This window comes from Heliangelus exortis, chromosome 8 (assembly GCF_036169615.1).
Source record: "Heliangelus exortis chromosome 8, bHelExo1.hap1, whole genome shotgun sequence".
Lineage (NCBI taxonomy): Eukaryota > Metazoa > Chordata > Aves > Apodiformes > Trochilidae > Heliangelus > Heliangelus exortis.
Genome location: NC_092429.1, coordinates 9,758,014 through 9,777,437, shown reverse-complemented (window position 1 = coordinate 9,777,437; position 19,424 = coordinate 9,758,014). Strand labels below are relative to the sequence as shown.

The 19,424-nt window shown below is 48.6% G+C and overlaps 1 protein-coding gene across 1 annotated transcript in view; it reads right to left on the bottom strand.

Moving 5' to 3' along the window:
• ZSWIM5 (zinc finger SWIM-type containing 5) overlaps positions 1-15,694 on the bottom strand; it is a 97,708-nt gene extending 82,014 nt beyond the window's left edge. Inside the window, exon 1 of the mRNA XM_071750295.1 lies at positions 14,964-15,694. Within this exon, the coding sequence (XP_071606396.1) occupies positions 14,964-15,666 (703 nt within the window). The 5' untranslated portion in view covers positions 15,667-15,694. The remainder of the gene's footprint in view (positions 1-14,963) is intronic.
• Between the last annotated feature and the right edge of the window lie 3,730 nt (positions 15,695-19,424).

The following is a 19,424-nucleotide window of genomic DNA, read 5'->3' as shown; positions in this document are numbered from 1 at the left end:
AGTGGCAGCCCCTTGCTGCTACCCCCATTTCTCCATCAGCTGTTGAAGCAGCTCATTAGGGTGGAGAAAGGCTCCAGAGCATCATCTCCGCAGGCTTGCGGAGGGCTGATCCGCGACGGGTAATTCCCACTGCTTAATGACCTGAGACCAGCCAAGGCAGAGGCAAATGGGAAAGGGAATCTTCTCATTTGTTACCCATCCCCACATCCCGATAAAAAGAATGATTACACTTTTAAGTTGGAACAATTCCCTGCAGTTGTAGCCATGTCATATCTAGATTGTCTAATTTACATGCATATTCATAATCCCTGTGTATTTAATTAAATTCTTCAATCCCTGGAGTGTCTTTCCTAAACAATAGTAATTTATCTTGCACAGATAAGAGTGCCCTCGATTTATTCCACTCTGTAGCTAACAGCATTTCCTTCTGATCAAGACTAGGAAGCAAACTGGAACAGAGGGAACCTTTAAATAAATTTAAATTGCCAGATTAGGCTCTTTCTCTTTCTTTCTCTCCCACCCCAAGTTACCCTTTTAAATGATAAAACATTTTCTCCTGAGCTCCAAGGAAAACCTTTCACCCAGCCTCCTGATAACAATTCCAGTGTTGCAAACACAAAAATACTGCCCTAAATGCATGCTGCAAAGAGATCTCTCAGACTTGGCACCTTGAGCTACCAAGCAGGGTTTCAACCAGCATGGTCCATGGGGCAGCCCCTGCACACACCATTCACAGCAGACTAGAAATTCCTCCATTGCAGCCTGTAGCAAACAAGCCACACAGTAAAAAGCTGCAGCCAGGAGGATGAAAAGCCCTTCATCTTTCCAGCAAATATCCCTACACAAGAAGCTATTCCTTGACGGATAACCTTGGGCACCTAGGAGAGGGCCAGACAATGCACCAAACCCCCAGAGATGAGACAGCCCTTCAGTGAGATGCAGCCTCCACACCACTAACCCCATTCAAATAAAAGGACAGGGAATTTAACTCATCCTGAAATTAGAAAAGCATTAAAATATTTAGAAAAATCAAACCCATGAGAGGATCACAATGGGGAAAAGAAAATAGTCTGGTGTGACAGCAATTTTTTGACTGCACAGTTCTCCCACCCCATTAAATCCACAGTTCTTAATAGCTTTGCCCCCTCTCCCAAATGTCAGCTGGCAGCTCCAGGATGGCTTTGAAGTGGGGTGGAGAAAAGTGCTGGTCTCTCCAAAAGCCTCTTTGACCCCACCAGGTTTGTGTCACTGCTACTCCCCAGAGAGGTGCTGCTGGTCCTGGTCCTGCCTGGGAGTGACCACCCCACCACCTGCACAGGAGGGATGCTGTGCCTCAAGGACACTTGGGGACAATCCCAGTGCTGCAGAAAATGTGAGGCAAGAGCTGCCATCACAAACCTGCTCCTTCTGCATCCATATTGCAGCTGAGGACCAGGGCAGCCCTTTGGATGGAGAAGCTGTACACAACAGGTAAGCATCCCTCTCTTCCAGTTCCGTTTCCTGATCTCCTTCCCAAGCATCTGCTGCTGACCACTGCCAGATACAGTGGAACCCAGCCTCTCTGTTCCCAAGCAAGCCCTCGAAGCCTTTAGAGATGCTGTTACTATTTATGAAAACAGGGTCAGTATCCTGCTGTCAGCTTTTTCATGAGCTGCTGTGTCACCCGTGCCACAGAGACAGCTATAGGAAAGCCCTCGGGAATGGGACTGCTGGGACTCAGTGACAGACAGGCTCCAAGTCACAGCCACTAACCCTACTCTGGAATGAAACCAACCTCCTCCCACCTGGATGTCCTTGCACTGAACTCCTCAGGCAACCCCACCTCCATTTCATACGCAACCACATCCTTTGGGTCCTCCTCCAGACCATGCCCACGGCCACCAGACCCCTGCTTTGCAATACCACTATGTCCCACCCATGGCTTAACCACCACAGCTGCATCCAGCTGACACCACAAGGAGCCCCTGCTTCTCCCCTCATTCAATAACCAGAGAAGCAGTGGATAAGGAGAGCAGTGGTGTCCTTCAGTGCTGGAGCAGGACCTGGTGCTGCCCTGAAGGGGAAGGTGCTCACACAGCCAAGCTGCCCCAGTAGCACCAGACCACACACCAGGCTGAGCCCATGGGTGCTGTCCTCCACCAGCAACATGGAGCCTGCCTGCCAACACAGCTTACTATTGCCAAATCCTCTTCTCCAGGAATTCAGTGCTGGATTCAGACATTCCCAGCCTCTTATTTCAGCGTTTTCAGCTCTCGGAAGTACAGGGACATCCTGTCTTAAACCTGCAGAGCCTCAAGCCAAGAGGACATCTGCTTGGAAAGCAGCCCCTCTGGCTGACCCAGCCCTGGAGAGATGCCTTCCCAATCCTGCAGGATCCCAAACACACCCTTGCACCCACAAAGCGAAGCCAGCTCACAGCAGAGCCAGGAGCAAAAAAAGCTGCTCAGGCAAACCACAGCTCCCATTCCCACTTCAGAAGCATTGGAAGATTTTTATTTTTTTTTTTTAAACCTTGGAATAATTTCTTCCTACTCAGGGCATTTTTAGGTTAACGGTTCATCAAACCTCACAGTCCAGGAAACCTTAGTGTGGCTGACCAGCATGTGGGTGTGGGAATGGGTGGGGAAGAAAAACCTCTCAGGCATCAGCCCTTTCCACAGTACTTGAACCACGGGCTCTGTGCTGAGCTAGAGGCCACCAGAAACAAGTAAAAACCAGGCAGGCAGGCAGGCAAGGGAAAACCTCAGCACTGCCTTGTCTCTCTTTCAGACACAGGGTACTCGGAAAGCAAACCATCACCCATGGAAAGCAATCAATCTCCCTCCCATTGGGGATACTCTCCAAAACATGGCATTCCCACATGAAGGGCAGCCGGACCTGCTAAGCCCTTCTGCAAATCCCCAGAGCTGTTCCAGGACACCAGCAGTGCTGGGTGACAACAACATTGGCAGAGGGAACACACGGCATCTGAATTCTTCATTTGCCCAGGAGAAGGTCTCCAGCATAACACTGCTCTCATTCCCAGTGCTCACTTCATCTGGCTTGGTCCTTTTTGCCTAAGCCCCACTTCACATGCATTACTCAAGCCCAAAAGAACAAACCATCAGTGTTTTCAGGAAGGCCCCTAAGTACTCAGAAACTCATCCTTCTTGAAAAAATGTTTTCAAGCAAAAACACCAAATTTGGACAATTCCCATGAAGTCATTCCCCCACATCACCCAGTCTCTTTTCTATAGTGGAAGGTGAGGAGCTAAGCCATGTCTAGTAACATCCATGAGGGTTTAACCAAAGAACCTGAATTTTATGTAGTGTGATGTGGTACAGGAGGCAGTGTGTGTCAAACTCAAGGTATGGAGATGGAGACAGCTCTAGGAAGCACATTTCCATGCCATCCAGGGAAGGTTAAGCTCCTCTCTGCATCCTTCTAGTCAATAGAGCTTAAAAGCACTTCAAACCCCACTGCCTGTTCTTGGTCATCCTCACAAGCACCTTCTTTGCACCTGTTGGTGGGTAGTATTTTGCACAGTGGGAAGGAAGAGAACAGAAGCAGCACACCAAAAGCCAACAAGCTCACAATCACACTTGGTCACACACTGATCACAGCTCCTCTCCATCAAAACCTGCCAGAGCTTTTAAGACCCAACCTCATCATGAGCCAAAGGGCCATAAGGGGACACTTACTCATCCTATTCACCACCTTTCAAAGAAGGTAACTTCTTAAAACTGGCACTCTTTCCTCATCCATCCTCCAGAGGTTATCTCCTAATGCAACAGGTTAAACAACACTGCAGGAGCCACCACCAGAGGAGCTGGATGGGGACCACTCCAGGAGCTGGAGTCCTCTGAGCTCACTAGTAGCATCTGTCAATTATGCCAGCTGACCTCAGAGACAGCCAATCTGCAGAGACCCTCAGTCTGCATCTTCAGAGAGTTTACCTGACCTCAACAATTTCCCAACACACCACAACAGTATTTACAAAAGTGATCTTACACCTTTATTTGCAACTTGCAGGCCAGCTGTCCCTCTTTTTAGCAAGTACATCAAATATGGCTAGCTCACACCTTTCGGATCAAATAAGGCAGAATTAAGAGGGGAGACTCAAGAGGGAGAAGATTCTTCCCAACAGGAAAAGAAGAAATACAAGATTTTCCTCAAAATTTAACAGACCTGGGGGACAAATTGAAAAGGGAAACCATGAAATGATTGTCCAACTTTTTTAATTCTACATCTGCTGCTTTACAGTAAAGTTTCATTTACTGTTTATAATTACTATTCTATGATTCTATTCAGATATGAGATTCATCTGTACAGGTTTTAACCCCAAAGTAGTTTTAAGTGCAAAAATGCTGCAGTATCACCTCATGCAGAAAGGTCTCAGAGATGCTGCAATGTAAACAGGTTGAAGTTTCAGCCCGTGCTCTGCAGCCTGAGCAGCTCACTGCTGCTCACCTTCAGCTCCTCACCCATGGTCCTGCAGCACCAGGGACATTTTAAACACCTACACTTAGGATATCAGTTGCAAATCCCTGACCAAGAACCAGAGGCAGCAGCATCAATACTGCGTGTTGGTCCCAAGACCATGCCCATTCTGCCAGCCTGGGCCACTTGCTGCTCCCCATCAGCAGAAACACTGCAGAGGGTTGCAGCAGACGGCATGACAGCCCTACCTAGAGAGGACTTGGGGACAGACTGCTTTTATGCATAGCATGTTCAGACACCAAAATGTTCAGACAACCAAAGGCCACGTGCTGTCTCCCAGCCCATTGTCCCTGCTTTTCCTAGAACAACCACAAAACCCAGAACCCAAAGGTACATCTCCCATCCAAGGTATCTCACAGTTCTACCAAGCTCCTGGACGCCCCATGGAAGTGCTTGTACCAAACAGCCATGGCTACTTGGCCTCCCCTGCCCAGTTTTGTGGATCACACCTTCAGAACTATGTTACACTACAGCAAGCTCAGGGCAAAGCCCAGCAGGTTTCCCAGAACACCCCCATGCTCATCCCAGCCCAACTCCAGCAAAATTTTTGTCTCTTCTTGGGAAAAGATGAAGCTTGCTTGGGTTTTCTTGACCCATGAAAGGGTTATTTCCCAACAAATCAGAGAGACAGCAGGCCACTGATGCCAAAACTAATTGTTCTGGCACAAAGAAGATCTCAAATTCCTTTAGGTCATGGTGCATCTCCTGGAATGCTAGAAACCACCCATCAGAAGCCAACACACTTTGTAATTAAGCACTAAACTGTGCACAAAGAGGGATGGAAACTGTCCCCACTTATATGGAAAGGCCCAACACCTTATGCTTTACTGGGGTAGAGAGAAGACCTTCACGACTGCAAACCACCCATCCCACTCCCTTTAGGACCTGTGCAGCTGGCACTCCTGGGAAAGGCTGATCTGACAGCATCTCCACCAACCGTGAGGATAACCAAGGCAATAAGCAACACTAGACATCCACCAGCCAAGCTAAAGGGATGATGCATTTCTTTGGAAACAATCGGGTTCTCTAATAACAGGGCTGCAGCAGCAGCATGAAAGGGACGGAGGAGGAGCAGGCGGGGAGAAAGGGACTAGCTGGATATTTATCCCATCCTCATCTTTGTGTTATCAGTACCCCGGTATCAGCATTGTTCAAAATGGCTGCTTAGATGGTTGCCAGCAGCAACAACAGAATCGGTCCATCTGCTGGCATTCTCCCTAATCCATCTCAAACACTCGTCTTCTTTTTAAATGCACGCAGGGGAAAGAAGGGAAAAAAAGTCTGCCTTCTACAAAGAAACAGAATCCTCCTATAACAGAGCCTTTTAACTAGATTTTATGCCACCCCTGTTTCCAGGACACACAGACAAAAGTTAATTTTACGATAAAAGAACCAGTGTAAGGTGCTTTTTTGTTATGAGATCAGAAAGCAAATGGAATTTGAATTGTCTGCAGTGGCATGTATCTGACAAAGATTAATTTAAACAGATATTGTCTCTGAAACCAAAGTCCATTGAGCGGCTTCACAGCCTATCAACCATGCGAAAGCAGCTCCTTCAGCAGCACTGCTGACTCCACCACTTTCTTTAAAAATGGCTTAACCTATTTCTTGTAAGATAAAAGGTCATATATAGTTCTATTTTACAAACCCATAATAGCCAAAGCCACACCAAGTGAGGACAATCGGGAGAAAATAATAACGGGGGGGGATTTCCTCCCCCTTCACAGACAGATGCTCGACACTTGCTGGGTATTTTTCAAAGTGTGCTGGTAGCGAGCGGCTGCGGCGCCACCGAAACGTTTCCACATCCTTAGAAAAGAATTAAAAAAAATCCCAGGGGCCTCCATAGGTCAGGATGGAGGAGCCCACCCTGGGGTGGGGATGCTACAGAGGGCAGCTCTCCGCAACCAGGACAACGGGACAGGATGCTTCCTTCTCAGGGACATAAAGCCATGAGGATGTAGGGAGGAACATCTCCCTTGGTCCTTGGGCCAAACAGGCTTAGGGGGAGAAGAGCTGCACCCTGGGTGCTCGGGTGCTCACTCACCCTCCCCCCAGCCCCTCTCTGAACACTAGGGTATTATTTCTGCCTTTAATCACAAGAAACAGATCTGTGCATGCCATCGGTGGGCTGTGCGGATGGAGACAGCTGCTCAGACTTCAATGAGACACACACACAGAAAAAAAAAAAAAGAAAAAAAAGAAAAAAAAAAAAATCTACAGAAATCCAAATCCTGCAATTTCTTCTCTTTTTATTTCCAGTTTATACAGAGCACCACAGGGAAAATGCTACCAGACAGTTTCAGAGCATTTGATACAGCAATGACCCAGCTTTGGGAAAAGAACGAAGGAGAAGCAAAATAAAAGATGACAGCCAAAAGCACTTTTAATATAGTTTCAGTACTTCAAGAGAAAGCTTCTGTACACAGAGCAGCCAATGAACTGTTACCAAAATAAACACAACTGGCTTTAAAAAAATTAAAAATTTCTTTCTGATGATAAAGAAAATCAAAAGAGACGAGAACCAGTGAGTGAGACAGAAAATACATTTATTTTTCATTCTCCAGACACACTTCTTTTAATTTGGCATCCAAAGCCATAGTAGTTCATTAATGCAGATTTTACTTATCTCGGGAACCCATTTGTTGCTCTGCCACCCCTCTGACAGGGCACTCATCTTCATCAAGGCAGCCACACACCCAGAGCCAGGGCACAGCCCCTCCTGCCATCCCTGCCTTTAAAAGCCACATGATTGGCATCCTGAGCCATCACCCACCAGCCAGCATCAGATGAAGGATGGAGGTCAGGGCTACCCGGACAGCACAGCCTGTCCTGACCTTTCCAAGGTCCCAGACACCAAGTCTCCAGCATTCCCACGGGGAATCCTTCCCTGCCAGCAGCTGCGGGCCATGGGCACTGTCTCCAGGTGCAAAGCCAGCAGCCAGGCAGATACCACACCACGTCACACTGAGGGAACCTCAATAATGATCATCAGCTCCCAGTCAAAGGAGCTGAGGGGTGTAGGCAGCTTGTGAGGAATGACTGACAATAAAGGGGGCATGGCAAGGGGGATGCAGACCTCCCCTCTGCCACGTTAGCCCCCAGGCAACAGCAGCAGGACGCCTGCAGACAACAAACTGGACTGGCATACCCACACGCAACCTTTCTGAGCTGGCATCCCAGCAAATCTGCCTCCTAAGCACATTTGTGGCTTTGTTTTTAATGATGTAAAAAATGCCAAAAAAAAAAAAAAAAAAAAAAAAAAAAAATCCCTGGCAACGTGCACCTAGAATGCGACAAGTAAAAGCCCAGGATTTTATTATTAATTTGTGCACTACTTTAAATGCAGCATTCTACAAGAGCTAACCCCAATCCTGCACAAAATCCTAAGCCTTAAGCTTGAGACAAAAAAGTAAATGCTCTTAAAATGCGATGGTAGAAAATCCATTTGGAGAGAAATGTGGTGGTGTTGTTCACAGGTGAATCCTCAGCATTTAATAAAACACCCACCACATCAAGTGGAATATGTTCATATTTAAACATAAGGTTTGGAGAAAAAGAAAAAAAAAAAAAAAAAAGCTTTTGAAAAACTGAATTTTTGCTCCTGGGACATTTCAGTGTAGAAATGTGAATATACTTTTTCCCCTCCACATCCCTCAAGAAATGGTTTTACAATCTGTGCCTCTCTGCGAGACATTATCAGGCCCCTTCCCAACTCCTGTTGCAAAGGCACAAGAAATCAGGAGTCAAGCTTGTAAGCCAGACCCTGCCTTTGTAAAAGGCAGGTCAAAAATGAAATGGGGCTCAGTTTTCCTTTTCCAAGCATGAAAGTGAGCATCTCCATGACCTTGGTAGCTCTGCCAAGGGGTAGGGAGAGCTCCCCACTGCCATCACACATCCTGACTCCAAAACTGGCTCCAAACTGAAGGCAGACTCGTCTCATGGTACTTACTAACATAGCCAAGGTTTAGTGTCTTCAAGTTTTTGTTTTCATGGGAAAACTAATTGACTTCTATTGATGCTGATGCCAGAAAAAGCCAAGATTCAGCAGTGGCAGGAACCAGTTACTCAGAGAAGCCACTTCTCTCTGCTCCTCTCAAGCCCAGAAGAACAGGAGTTTGACAACCCCATGACATAATCTCCTTAAGATAGTACCAAATATAAGGTAAGACATCCTAGAAGTTCATTTCAATGCCTTCAGGATAGCTATTTCACACCTCCAGCTCCTTGCAAAATGAAGACACCAACACCCGCCACAGATAGAGGGATCAATGGGAAAAAACAAGTTCAGCCATCACCCGCCTCCTCCTGAGCAAAACTAGGAAAGGACCTCAGCACCATCCTTCCCAAGCCCCCTGGAAAAAAAAAAAAAAAAAAAAAGAAAAAGGCAGCCCCACCAGAAGAAATAGCAGTGCAGGAGATAGGGAAGCAACCAACAGCCCCTTCCCCACCACTTCACCCAAGACCTAATTAATGCAAAGTCTGCTCCACAAAGTGTGTCCAGAGGAACAGATACCAACACCTCACACCCCCAGGGAGAAACACCACCACCACCACCACCACCACCACCACATCTCCAGAAGATTTTACCACTTTAAGCATGAAGCATCATCATTCAGCAACAAGCTTTTCTCTCACTGAAACTGCTAAACACGGAGCTTTCTGTGCCATCTAAATGCAAAACCCCTAAAAATTAATGGCAAATACAGCATTGACCTTGCTGTACATCCACCCCAAGGTGAGCTAACCCCAGCCAGGAGCAGATCTCCTGCTGGGAAAGAGGAGCAGGATGCAACCATGAAACCACCAAAGACTTGCCACCTCCCCCAAGGGCTTCACATACACCAGAGCAACACATAGTTCTACAAACTCTCTCTTTCACTCTAATGCTACCAAGATTATATTTTTTTAATACATACATTTCCAAAGAAAATTAAAAGCTCTCACATCACAAGAGATGGTTGGCAGCTAAGTATGACTTTACAGAGCTATTGGAGAGACAAGCTCATTTAAGTTTTCCAAAAGTCCTATCTGATGTTAGAGGGACTAATCATAAAACATCTAACATCAAAGTGAGCGTCAAATAACAGCAAAGCACATTCCCTCACAAAAAGCTTCAGAAACAAAGCACACAGGCACATGTGTTTTATGTTACTCCAGTTTTAGCACAGTTAAATATTTCCTAAAAGATTCCCTCTAGATGTAAAATTAAAATCTGCTGTAAACGACACGTGTCTTGGAAGCGGAGAGAGCCAGATTGTCACCTGGGCTAAGCCTTATAAAAGCTCAGGTAAGCTGAGAACTAACTCCTTCTGCCTGCTCAAGCCAGAAACCAGAACTTCTCACACTTTCTCTCTGAAAAATGCTTCAAGCCCATTTATTCTTAAAGCCGGAACTAAATATTTAATCTCTTGCGCTTTCTTTTTCAGGTCTCTAGCCTCTTCAAGCTAGTATAATTTTGCCTGCAGTAATTCCCCTCCTAGTTAAAAAGACATCCCAGCTTTAGAAGTTCTGTTTACATTCTTAAAGACTCAAAAACCAATAAATAAGTCTGTTTTTAAAAAAAATTAAAATGTTAAAATTCCAGCTGCCAAAGTTTTCCTAGCTCTCTCTGCATGACCAGCAAGAAATTCTGGCTGTTTTCATCATCTCCAGTTCCAGTTTCTTTAATGCAGTCTACAACATGCTCAAGAAATACCTTGCCTATGAGGGAACAGCAATAAACAGATCTGAAGTTTTAATGCCTTTCTTTTAATTATATATGTTAAGAAAAAAATAATTGGAAACATAAAGGGCTTAATGTATATTTAAAATGTTCAACTGTTTTCATCAGGATAGGGCTAATGAACCTCTGCCAGACCCTTTTATGTGGTTTAAAGTATTGTAATATACATGGCAGGATAACGTAATCTACTCGTAAAGAAAAATAAAGTAAAAATTAATTATCAAATTGGAAACATGTTGTACAACAACCACCCCACCCAATAACTACGAGGACCGAGGAAAACCAAACTCCCTTAGCAGCAGCCTGACATGAGACACCAGGTTTCAATGTACAAAAAAAGAAAGAATACGCTTCATGACCCATGCTGTTCCTTCCAAACCTGCTCCTGCTGGATACAGCCTTAAACCTACACCCAGGAGGAGGCTGATCTTTACACAAAACAAAAGCAACCACAACTGGCCCTAGAGAGCCCCATCAAAGTGTTTTCCCCAAAATAAACAGCTCTATAAAGCAGCACACCACCTAGACTATTAAAAACAACTGGATACAAATTTAGACTCTGCCCCTTACGACCTCACAGGGGAGGAAAACTAAATCCTCGCCTAAACGTGGACATTTTTAGAAAAGAAAAAACCCTAAAAGTAGTTTTGAAAAGAAATGAAAGTTGTTTCAACCATGCTATGAGCATAGGAACCCACTGGTATTTTTACTTCTGAAACTGATTTTCATCAAGCATCATTGCAAATACAGAGCAGCAAAAGCACAAAACTATAGTGTAACAAAAAGCTTCCAAATCAGAACAACTCAAATTATAATGCATTTACAGGTATCATTTACAGGTGTCAGGTCTATCTTAACCTCTGCCCAGGCAGATGGCTGTGTAAGCAAGGTTAGAAAAGCCCCTGTGCCTGGATGTTCAGCCTAAACACCACTGACTAGGAACTCCAGGAAGGTACCCAGGACTGACCTGCAAAGCATCAGATAAAGTATTCGGAATTAATTGCAGGTTTGAAAAAAAACCAGGCTCCCTCCAAGTGTTTACAAAGCCAGTGCATTTTAAAGCCCTGCTTCATTGTTACTCTAACAGCAAAAGTAAATTCTGCCTATGTACTTATGGCCGGACCGCATACCTCCCCACTGGGGCACAAAGCCTTATCTGCGGGTAAGGAGCCACAGGCTGCACACACCGTACAGGCTCCTAAGCAGTTGGTCAGAACCCAAAGAACAACAGAAAGCTCGGTACTTCCTCTCACCAGTAATCATAAAAGCAATGAAAAAGGATAATTCCCACCTAAAACTGCCACGGACACTCGCCCACCCATTGGCAGCTGTGACAACTCGAGGGGCAAACTGTGCAATATCAGACTGGGGAGTGCAGGCGAGGAACATGAATTTGTTCTGCCAGATCACAGCCCGCTGTCAAAACCCACCAAAGGTCTTTTCTCTCTCTAAGAACCCAAGAGATAATGGCATAAAAACTTTTGTTCATAAATATTTATGCGAGTGAACTTGTTAAAAATTAACCGCCATCGTTAAAGGTTTTGTATCCTTTAGGATTCCCGGCATGCAGTGCAGTTGCATGCTTTATATTAAGCCTGGCATTTCTGCATTCCTTTCCTGCATGCTTTTGTCATTTGTCTAAAAATTAAAAGAAAAAAAAAACCCACACACCACACACACACAAAGACAGGATCTGTACACATAATAATAAAGCAGTTTTTAAGAAGACAAAGATGCCTGTGTTCAACATCCAAGATCTTTCTTTGAGTAGAAAAAAAAAAAAAAAAAAAATCAATTTAATGACTCCAATGAGATCAGGGTTTAAGCCTCGTTTAAGTTTTACTAAGCATGAAGGAATTATTGGTTGATAATGTGGCATACATTTTTTTTTGCGGACCTGCCAGCTTTGTAAGCACAAAGGAGGTGGAGCCCAAAGCATTCTGTCCCCATGAGTCCAACCCTCACCATTCCACACCACCTTCCATCTCCAGAAGGCCATTCCTCTTGGATTTTGGGTTTCAGTTTTTCAAAGAGATTTTTCCAACCACAGGCAGAAGGAATTTCACATGCGTACAATTCTTATTTTTTCGCAGGTCTGAGTCAGAAACACAACTGTACAAACATCTGATCTTTATTAACAGCAAATCTCAACCGTGCAAACCATAGGTCATGACGCTGGGAGCTGGCGGTGTTCATTAAAGAGACCCTTAGAGGGAAACAGTAGTTTTGATTTAGCGCTGGTGAGCACCAAGTAAGCCAGAGTTGGGTTTTTATTTTTTTTCCAAGACATAATGGTTCCCATATAAGCTGACAACCAAGTTCCTATCTTAATTGCAAACACACAGAGGCAGCCACAAAGTGTTTGTGTCTCCGGTGGCTGGAGCTCTTCCACCTCACCTTCCAGCAGCATCCGCAGGATGGACATGGAAAGTTGGCGGAGGACACCTCAGCTATGCCTCTCGTCCGCCCCGGATAAACACGCAGCCCTTCACAGCCTTTTGTTTGATGTAAATCTTCCTCCTCTGGCTCAGGACTGCTCCAGAGACACAAACAGAGGTGTCTGATGCCACATCACCCGCTCGCTGGCATCCAAAGAGGAGCTGTGCTACAGCCCAGACCTGAAGCCCCTCTGCTCCAAAGGCAAACTCCCACAGCAAGCACCCCACAGGCCCCTTCCGCACTGTAAAAACAAGAAATAAATCCCACGCCGACTTTGTGGCCAGCGCTTCCAGAACATGCTGCTTCGTCTAAAAAGCTGACGTATCGGAGGACAATGGGCTCAAGCTCCGATTTCAGAGCTGGTGAGATGGCTTAGACTTGTCAGGGCATATGAAACACTAGAGCCAGGACCATCCTCCCCATCCTCTGGCTCATCCAAAACAGCAGCAGAACACGCAGGGAGATGGGGCAGGCGCGATACTGGATGCCAGTGCTGGATGTCACTTTGGGATGGGGTTGCTCTGCATGCTCCACACGCACCTGACTCCAGCACCTACCCAACTCCTCCCCAGCATTGGTTAAAACCTTATCAGAGCCACATTTCAAAGAAAAATACATTTTTAAAGATTTTGAAAATTCTTCTGTACAGGAAAAGTCCTGGTTTTAGGCAACTGCAACCTCCATCTCCCATTCCCACCTCAGCTGCCCATTGTATACACACCTTCTGGGCAGGTAAATAAAGCACTGCCCACAGTAAGCTATTATTTTCTCTCCCCTCAATTTTAAAGTTCCTGTAGAGCTACACCCCCCCAAAAAAAAAGGGAAAAAAAAAAAAAAAAATCACTTTGTTCTGAGTTTCCAAGTATTTTAAACAGACTTACATTAATTAATCATCTTAACACAGCTCTTAGAAAATATTAATTCACCCAAAAAAAGGGGTATAATCATATCCTCAGAGAAAAACCTTTTGTGTTACAGGAATTTTCACTGCATATCCTCAGAGGTGGAAGGAGAATTCTTCTGCTGTCTCCTATTTCCACGTCTCAAATGGAAAATGTTTTGATAACGCTCTTCTGAATGTAAACTGTACCAAATAGGATTTTTTTTAAGCTCCTTTTTCCCCAAAAGGAAGAAGGGCTCTTTAAATAAACACAGCCGAACTAACCATTCCTTACAACAAAAACCACCCTCCCTTCACTCATTCACGCCATACTCTGGCACAAAACGAATTTACATTTCACATTTGCAAAACAAATTCCAGCCTAATGTCATTTTAACGGGAACGCGCATTTCAGTCACTTCCAATAACAAGCAGGAACGGATTATTTTATGTAAAACACCACAATTTGTTTCTCTTTGCATATCTACAAATATAGGGTAGATTTGGGATAGGGATTGTAAGGAAGAGGAACATTTCCTCTCTGACAATCCCCCTCCGCCAGCGCACACAAAAGCCACCTGCCCATGGAGGGAAAACACGATGCTATTATTCCCACCACCATTCCCACGGCCCCTTCGTCACCAAGCGAGAGCGAGAAGGCCGCGCGCATCCCTCCCCAAAACGCACATCCCTCCCCAAAACGCGCATCGCACCAGGCGACCAGTGGTACCCACCAGCCCACCCAACTTGTCACCCCAATCCTTTCTCTTCGCTTTCCACCAGTCAGTCCCACTGAAGGTGTCCGAGCGGGGGTGGGAAGGGGAACGTGGGGGGAGTTGTTTCCCCACTGGAGATTTTCCAAAGGGGGAGAGCCCCCGATGGAGAGGACAAAGGCAAACGTTCCGCGCTGCCAGAGAGACGCGTTATGTTGGTAAATCCACCTCGCGGTGATAGATCCAGGACCCCCAGGGGTGGGTGCTCAGGGGTGAGAAGGACCCACGCTGCGGGGGGGGAAGAGGGGGGAGCTGGGGAGCCGGCAGTGCTACATGGCCTCCATACAAATCCCCGACGAGCGCTTTGGGAGGGCGCCGGGGGGGTGGGGGATGCCTTTATTTTCCCACTCACAAGGGGCTCGACGGACGGTGTTCAGGCTACGGACGGCTGCCGGTGACACCGGGACACAGACATCCCACCGGGAGGAGGGCGGGGGGGATCATCCCCAGCCCTCCCACCCCCAGCTCCTAACCTGGCATCTTCCCAGAGGAGCACAAGGCGGTCCCTGCCCCCGGGGCAGGATTTTCCTGTCAAACCACAGCCGCGCCAGACAAAAGGCTGAAGTGTTCGGAGGGGATGAGGAGAGCGACGGCGGGGGAGGAGAGGGGAGGGGGAGCGGACGACGGACAGACAGAAGCCCCCAGGGGCCCTGTCCCGGCACTCACCGACTTGCAGCACGTTGTCCACCGCACCGGTCTCCAGCAGGCGGATGCCGCGGCGGAAGGGCAGCCCCTCGCCCTGCGGCGCGGCGGAGGGGGCGGCGGCGGGGGCAGCGGGCGGCGGCGGGCCGGCGGCGGGGCTCTCCTCACCGGCCGGGGCGGGGGCAGCGGCAGCAGCGGCGGCGGAGGGTCCCCCCGAAGCGGCGCTGGCGGGGGATGCGGCGGCAGCAGCGCGGCCGGGCTGGAAGCTGGAGTACATGCAGATCTGCCGCTCGCTGCGGGGGAAGCTCCAATAGACGATGCGGCGCTGGACGGGCTCGGGGATGCGCTGGAAGCGGCCCTCCACCCGCTCGAAGGCCCAGCTCCCCGCCACACGCTTGGCCGCCGCGTCCAGCAGCGATTCGGGCTGCAGCAGGCAGCCCGCCCCGCCGCCGCCACCGCCACCCCCCGGACCCGCTGCCCCCGCCGGACCCGCCGCCCCCGCCGCCGCTGGCCCCGCCGCCGCCGCGGGGCAGCAGCCGGCCAGCGCCGGAGGGGCCCCGCTGGCCCCCGCCCCCGGCCCTGCGCCGGTCCCCGCGGCCCCGGGACGGGGGTGAGCGGCCCCGGTGCCCCCCGCCGGGCAGGCCCGGGAGCACAAGCGCTTGGGGCCCGGGGCGCCGGCGGGCAGCGGCGGGCGGAGCAGCTCCTCTCCCTCTCCTCCCTCCGCCATGGCTGCGACCGACTGAGCCGGGCGAGGGGAGGAGAGACGGGGAGGAGGAGGAGGAGGAGGGGGGCATCGGGGGTGGAGACTGGAGGGGGTGGTCCCGCCGGCCGGGACCCGGCCCCTGGTGGGGCGGGACACTCCGCAGCCCCCTGCCCGCCCCCATCGACCCCTCTCTGGCCTGCACCTGCGAGGGAGTGGGGGCACACAGCGCCGCGGGGCAGAGAGATGGTGTGGGATCCTGCGGTCTCCCGGGGTCACCCTTTCCTCGTCCCACGGAGCTTTGTCCCCAGGCGGAGGCGAGGGACATACTGGATTGCGTCCCCAGAAGAGGAAGAGATGCCACCGCTCTCCCGGAGGTGTCCAGCATCCATCCTTCGACACCCGGCCTCAGCGCCCATCCTAACCCACCGCCCAGTCTAACCCACAAATCACCTTCAGGATGAGTAGCTGGGTAGCAAACAGCAGAGCCCGACGATTTCGAGGGCATCAGGGTTTTCTTTTTCAAGCCTTGTAGTAAATATGCTCACCCCACATATCACTGCAGTGTCCTCAGGTGTAGAAGTCCCAGGTACTGTGGCACACCTGGCCTTTGGCAGAGCAATTGAAGGAACAGAGGCAGTGCTGATTCCCAGGGAGCTCTGCTCTGCTCTTACGTGGGGTCTCTTTAAAGTGAGATCTTTTGGTATACATCGCCTGAGGTGACACCCCAAAATCCAGGGAGCTATTTCCTCACCAGGCAGGGGATGATGGCAGGACTCCTGGGACCAGCTCAGCACAGAGAGTGCTGCTGTCCTGCCATGTTGGTTACTTTGGTGCCATGTCCAGCAGGACACTGTCCCAGAATTTTCCCCAGAAATACAGTCCAGTTCTTTTATCCTGACTATTTTTAAGTGACAAACCTCTGAGGAAGAGCAGAGCTCACAGATCTCTGATTTCAGTTTTCTTACTCTGTTATTCTCAGCACTTTAAGAATCTAAACCCTGTTCCTTTCTACCTCCAGTTCAGTCACATTTAGACCATTACTGGTTGTTCCCTCATTGCAGAGATCTCCTATTTACTCTTACTGACAGAGCAAGAGTACATTTCCTGGAATAACAGGGCGATGTAATTAGGGAACAGGAAATAATTATGTGCCTTTGCTATGCCACAAGGTACCTCCAAGCCCAAGGTCTCCTTCACAGGACTCGTAGGAAAGGAATCAGATCTCAGGCAGGCAGTAAGAGGAGGCAGAGCTACTGCAAGGAGAGATCTCCATTTTAGTGAGTAAGCCACATGCTAATCGATGAAGGTCAGAAAAAGGTTTTCCTTGAAGGCTGAGGTGTTTCTTGCTGCCATTGTCTTGTTCAAGATAATCAGTGCTAACTGGTGGCAGGCCCTGGTCAAAGGCAGCAGTTACACGCAGATTTGTTTATGTCCCAGGAATCATGTCCCCATTTCTTTAACCCTGAAGGGCATTTCACTCTCCATAAGGCATTGTTGCGACAGGAAGCTCATGTGAGCACTGCATTTTGCCCTCTGCTCGCTGTGGCAGCAGCAGGATAGGGGGGGATGAGAAGGTCTTTGTCCATGTCTGCTCCTCCTTGGCTGCACAAAGGGACCTCAAGGGGCCATTTCAAAGTACCCTCCTGCCCCAAGGCAGAGCACGCCTTCCCGGCAGAGACCAGTCCAACAGGATCTTGAACACTTCCAATGATGGAGGCTGTGGGACCTGGTGTTACAGCAGCCTGACTGCCCAGGAGTTTCTGACAGCACCCGTGACCCCTGCAGCCACTGGGTCTGCTCAGGCAGGGGGGAGCCTGCATGAAAGCTGGGACACAGCACCCCAGCTTGTCTGCTCCCTCTGCCACCAGTCTTTGCGGAGCTCACCTAGTGACAACCTTGAGTGTCCTTACTTACGTCGTCCCCAGACGGTGCCAATAGAGAGGATTTTAGACTTCAGCCTGAGCAGGGATGTTATTCATTCCCAACGAGCTGACTTTTCACTGCATAAAACATATAATCCAGACTCAAATCAAAGCAAGGTCAATGCAGTGGCTAGCCAGCCTGTCTCTGGGGGGTTAGCATGTTATTTCAAAGACAAATCAATCTATTTTTCCTCTCCCTCTTCATCTAAACATTTGTTGCTCCCTATTCCTCCCCTGTCTCTCCCTGTCTCTTTCATTACAGCCTTGAATTTCACAAGGGAGGGAGCTCTCCTCCTCCCAGAGAACATGGACAGACCTGTTCTCCCCAGGGAAGGATGTGAAATGTCAGCCTCCCGCCCAGCCCCTGATGCTGCTCATTCAGAGTCTGGAATCAGGTACATCAATAATTCACCACACGCTTTCCTGAGCCCAACCATTTGCTGAGTCTGTATCACCCACAGCTCCAGTTCCTCTCCCATCTTTAGGACTGTTTGTTTGGGGCCCATGCTCTGACCCACCATCTCCAGCTCTTCTGGCCTGCACACTGGTGTTACTCATAAAGAGCTGATCCTTCATGCTGGCCCAAGGAAGTATTTTATTTTGAGTCCCTGGACAGAAAATTTACTGACCAAAGGGCTGGAGCCCCCACGGCTCTACAGTGCAGTTAGGTAGCAGTGCAAGGCAATACTATGGGAATTTTCTTGGGTGCCAGTCAGAGGTCCAGCTTTAAGTTGCAGGTGCTGTAGCACAAGAAATCCACTTTCCTCTTGCTAGAAACTATATTCAAGTGTTCCAACAAAGGGGAAAAGGATGCTGCTGGGATGCTTGCTGCACACCTGTTCTCTGGCACCTGTGCTTTGTTTTGTGGCAAAGAAGGCAAGTACTGGTATGTCTCACCCCAAGGGGATGCCACTTCCTTGGCTGCTCCCACCCACACAACTTTGTGTAGCTGCTCTCCTCTCCCCACCATGCCCAAACCCCACACCATCAGGAAGACTGCTTTTCCCTGGGTATCTTCCCCTCTCTTGGGTGCTCCCATGCCTCTGACATTGTTTTGACTCTGAACAGTCAATGCTGAGCCCTCGCTAACATGGGTAACACTGACTGAGCTTTACAGAGATGACAGCAGAGCTTTGCAAGACCCAGTGAGCACCAAGGAAGTCCCTTGATCACAGATGAAGATTTACAAGAAAAGCGGAGGCTTTATGGCCAGTAAATGATGGGAAAGGAGATAGGTAGCAGAGTTCAGGCAGTCACCAAGCTCCTGCTCCAGCCACCCAGAAGATTTGCTGCTCCAAAACAGGCTGAAGTTGGGCTTATCAGCAGCCAAGCTCCCTGCCATAGCTGCCAGCCCTAGGCACTCATTGGAAGCGTGGTGGTTTCTGCCTTTCCTGTGTTGCTGGTGCTGTTCAGAGCAGAGGCAGGAGGGAATGGACATGAGGAGTAATACAGCTTGCAGCTCCCCTGCCATAATGCAGGAGCAGAGAGATCTATTTCCCAGGAGAGTTATTCCTGTATATCTGACATCCAGGAAGAGGTAAAGGATGCTGCCTTATGAAATACTTGGCTTTGGAAGCAAGAGGACCCATAGCTTGCTTTGGTTGCCCATAGGCTGGAGCCTCACTTTTAGATTCTTCAGTGCCTTGTAAGGTCCCCAACAAAGTGTAAGCTTGAGCTACCAAACTGTTTGAATCCCCCATGGATTCTCCACTGACTCATTAGCACTGAGCTATTGCTGTGCTTCCCTTTCAGCAGGGACTCTAATAAAGTTCCTTTTTTCTAGCCAGCCAGTTATTTTATGAAACTTTCCAGAACTGACAATCTCAGATACCTCCTTCAGTGACTGCAATTGTCTGTGTA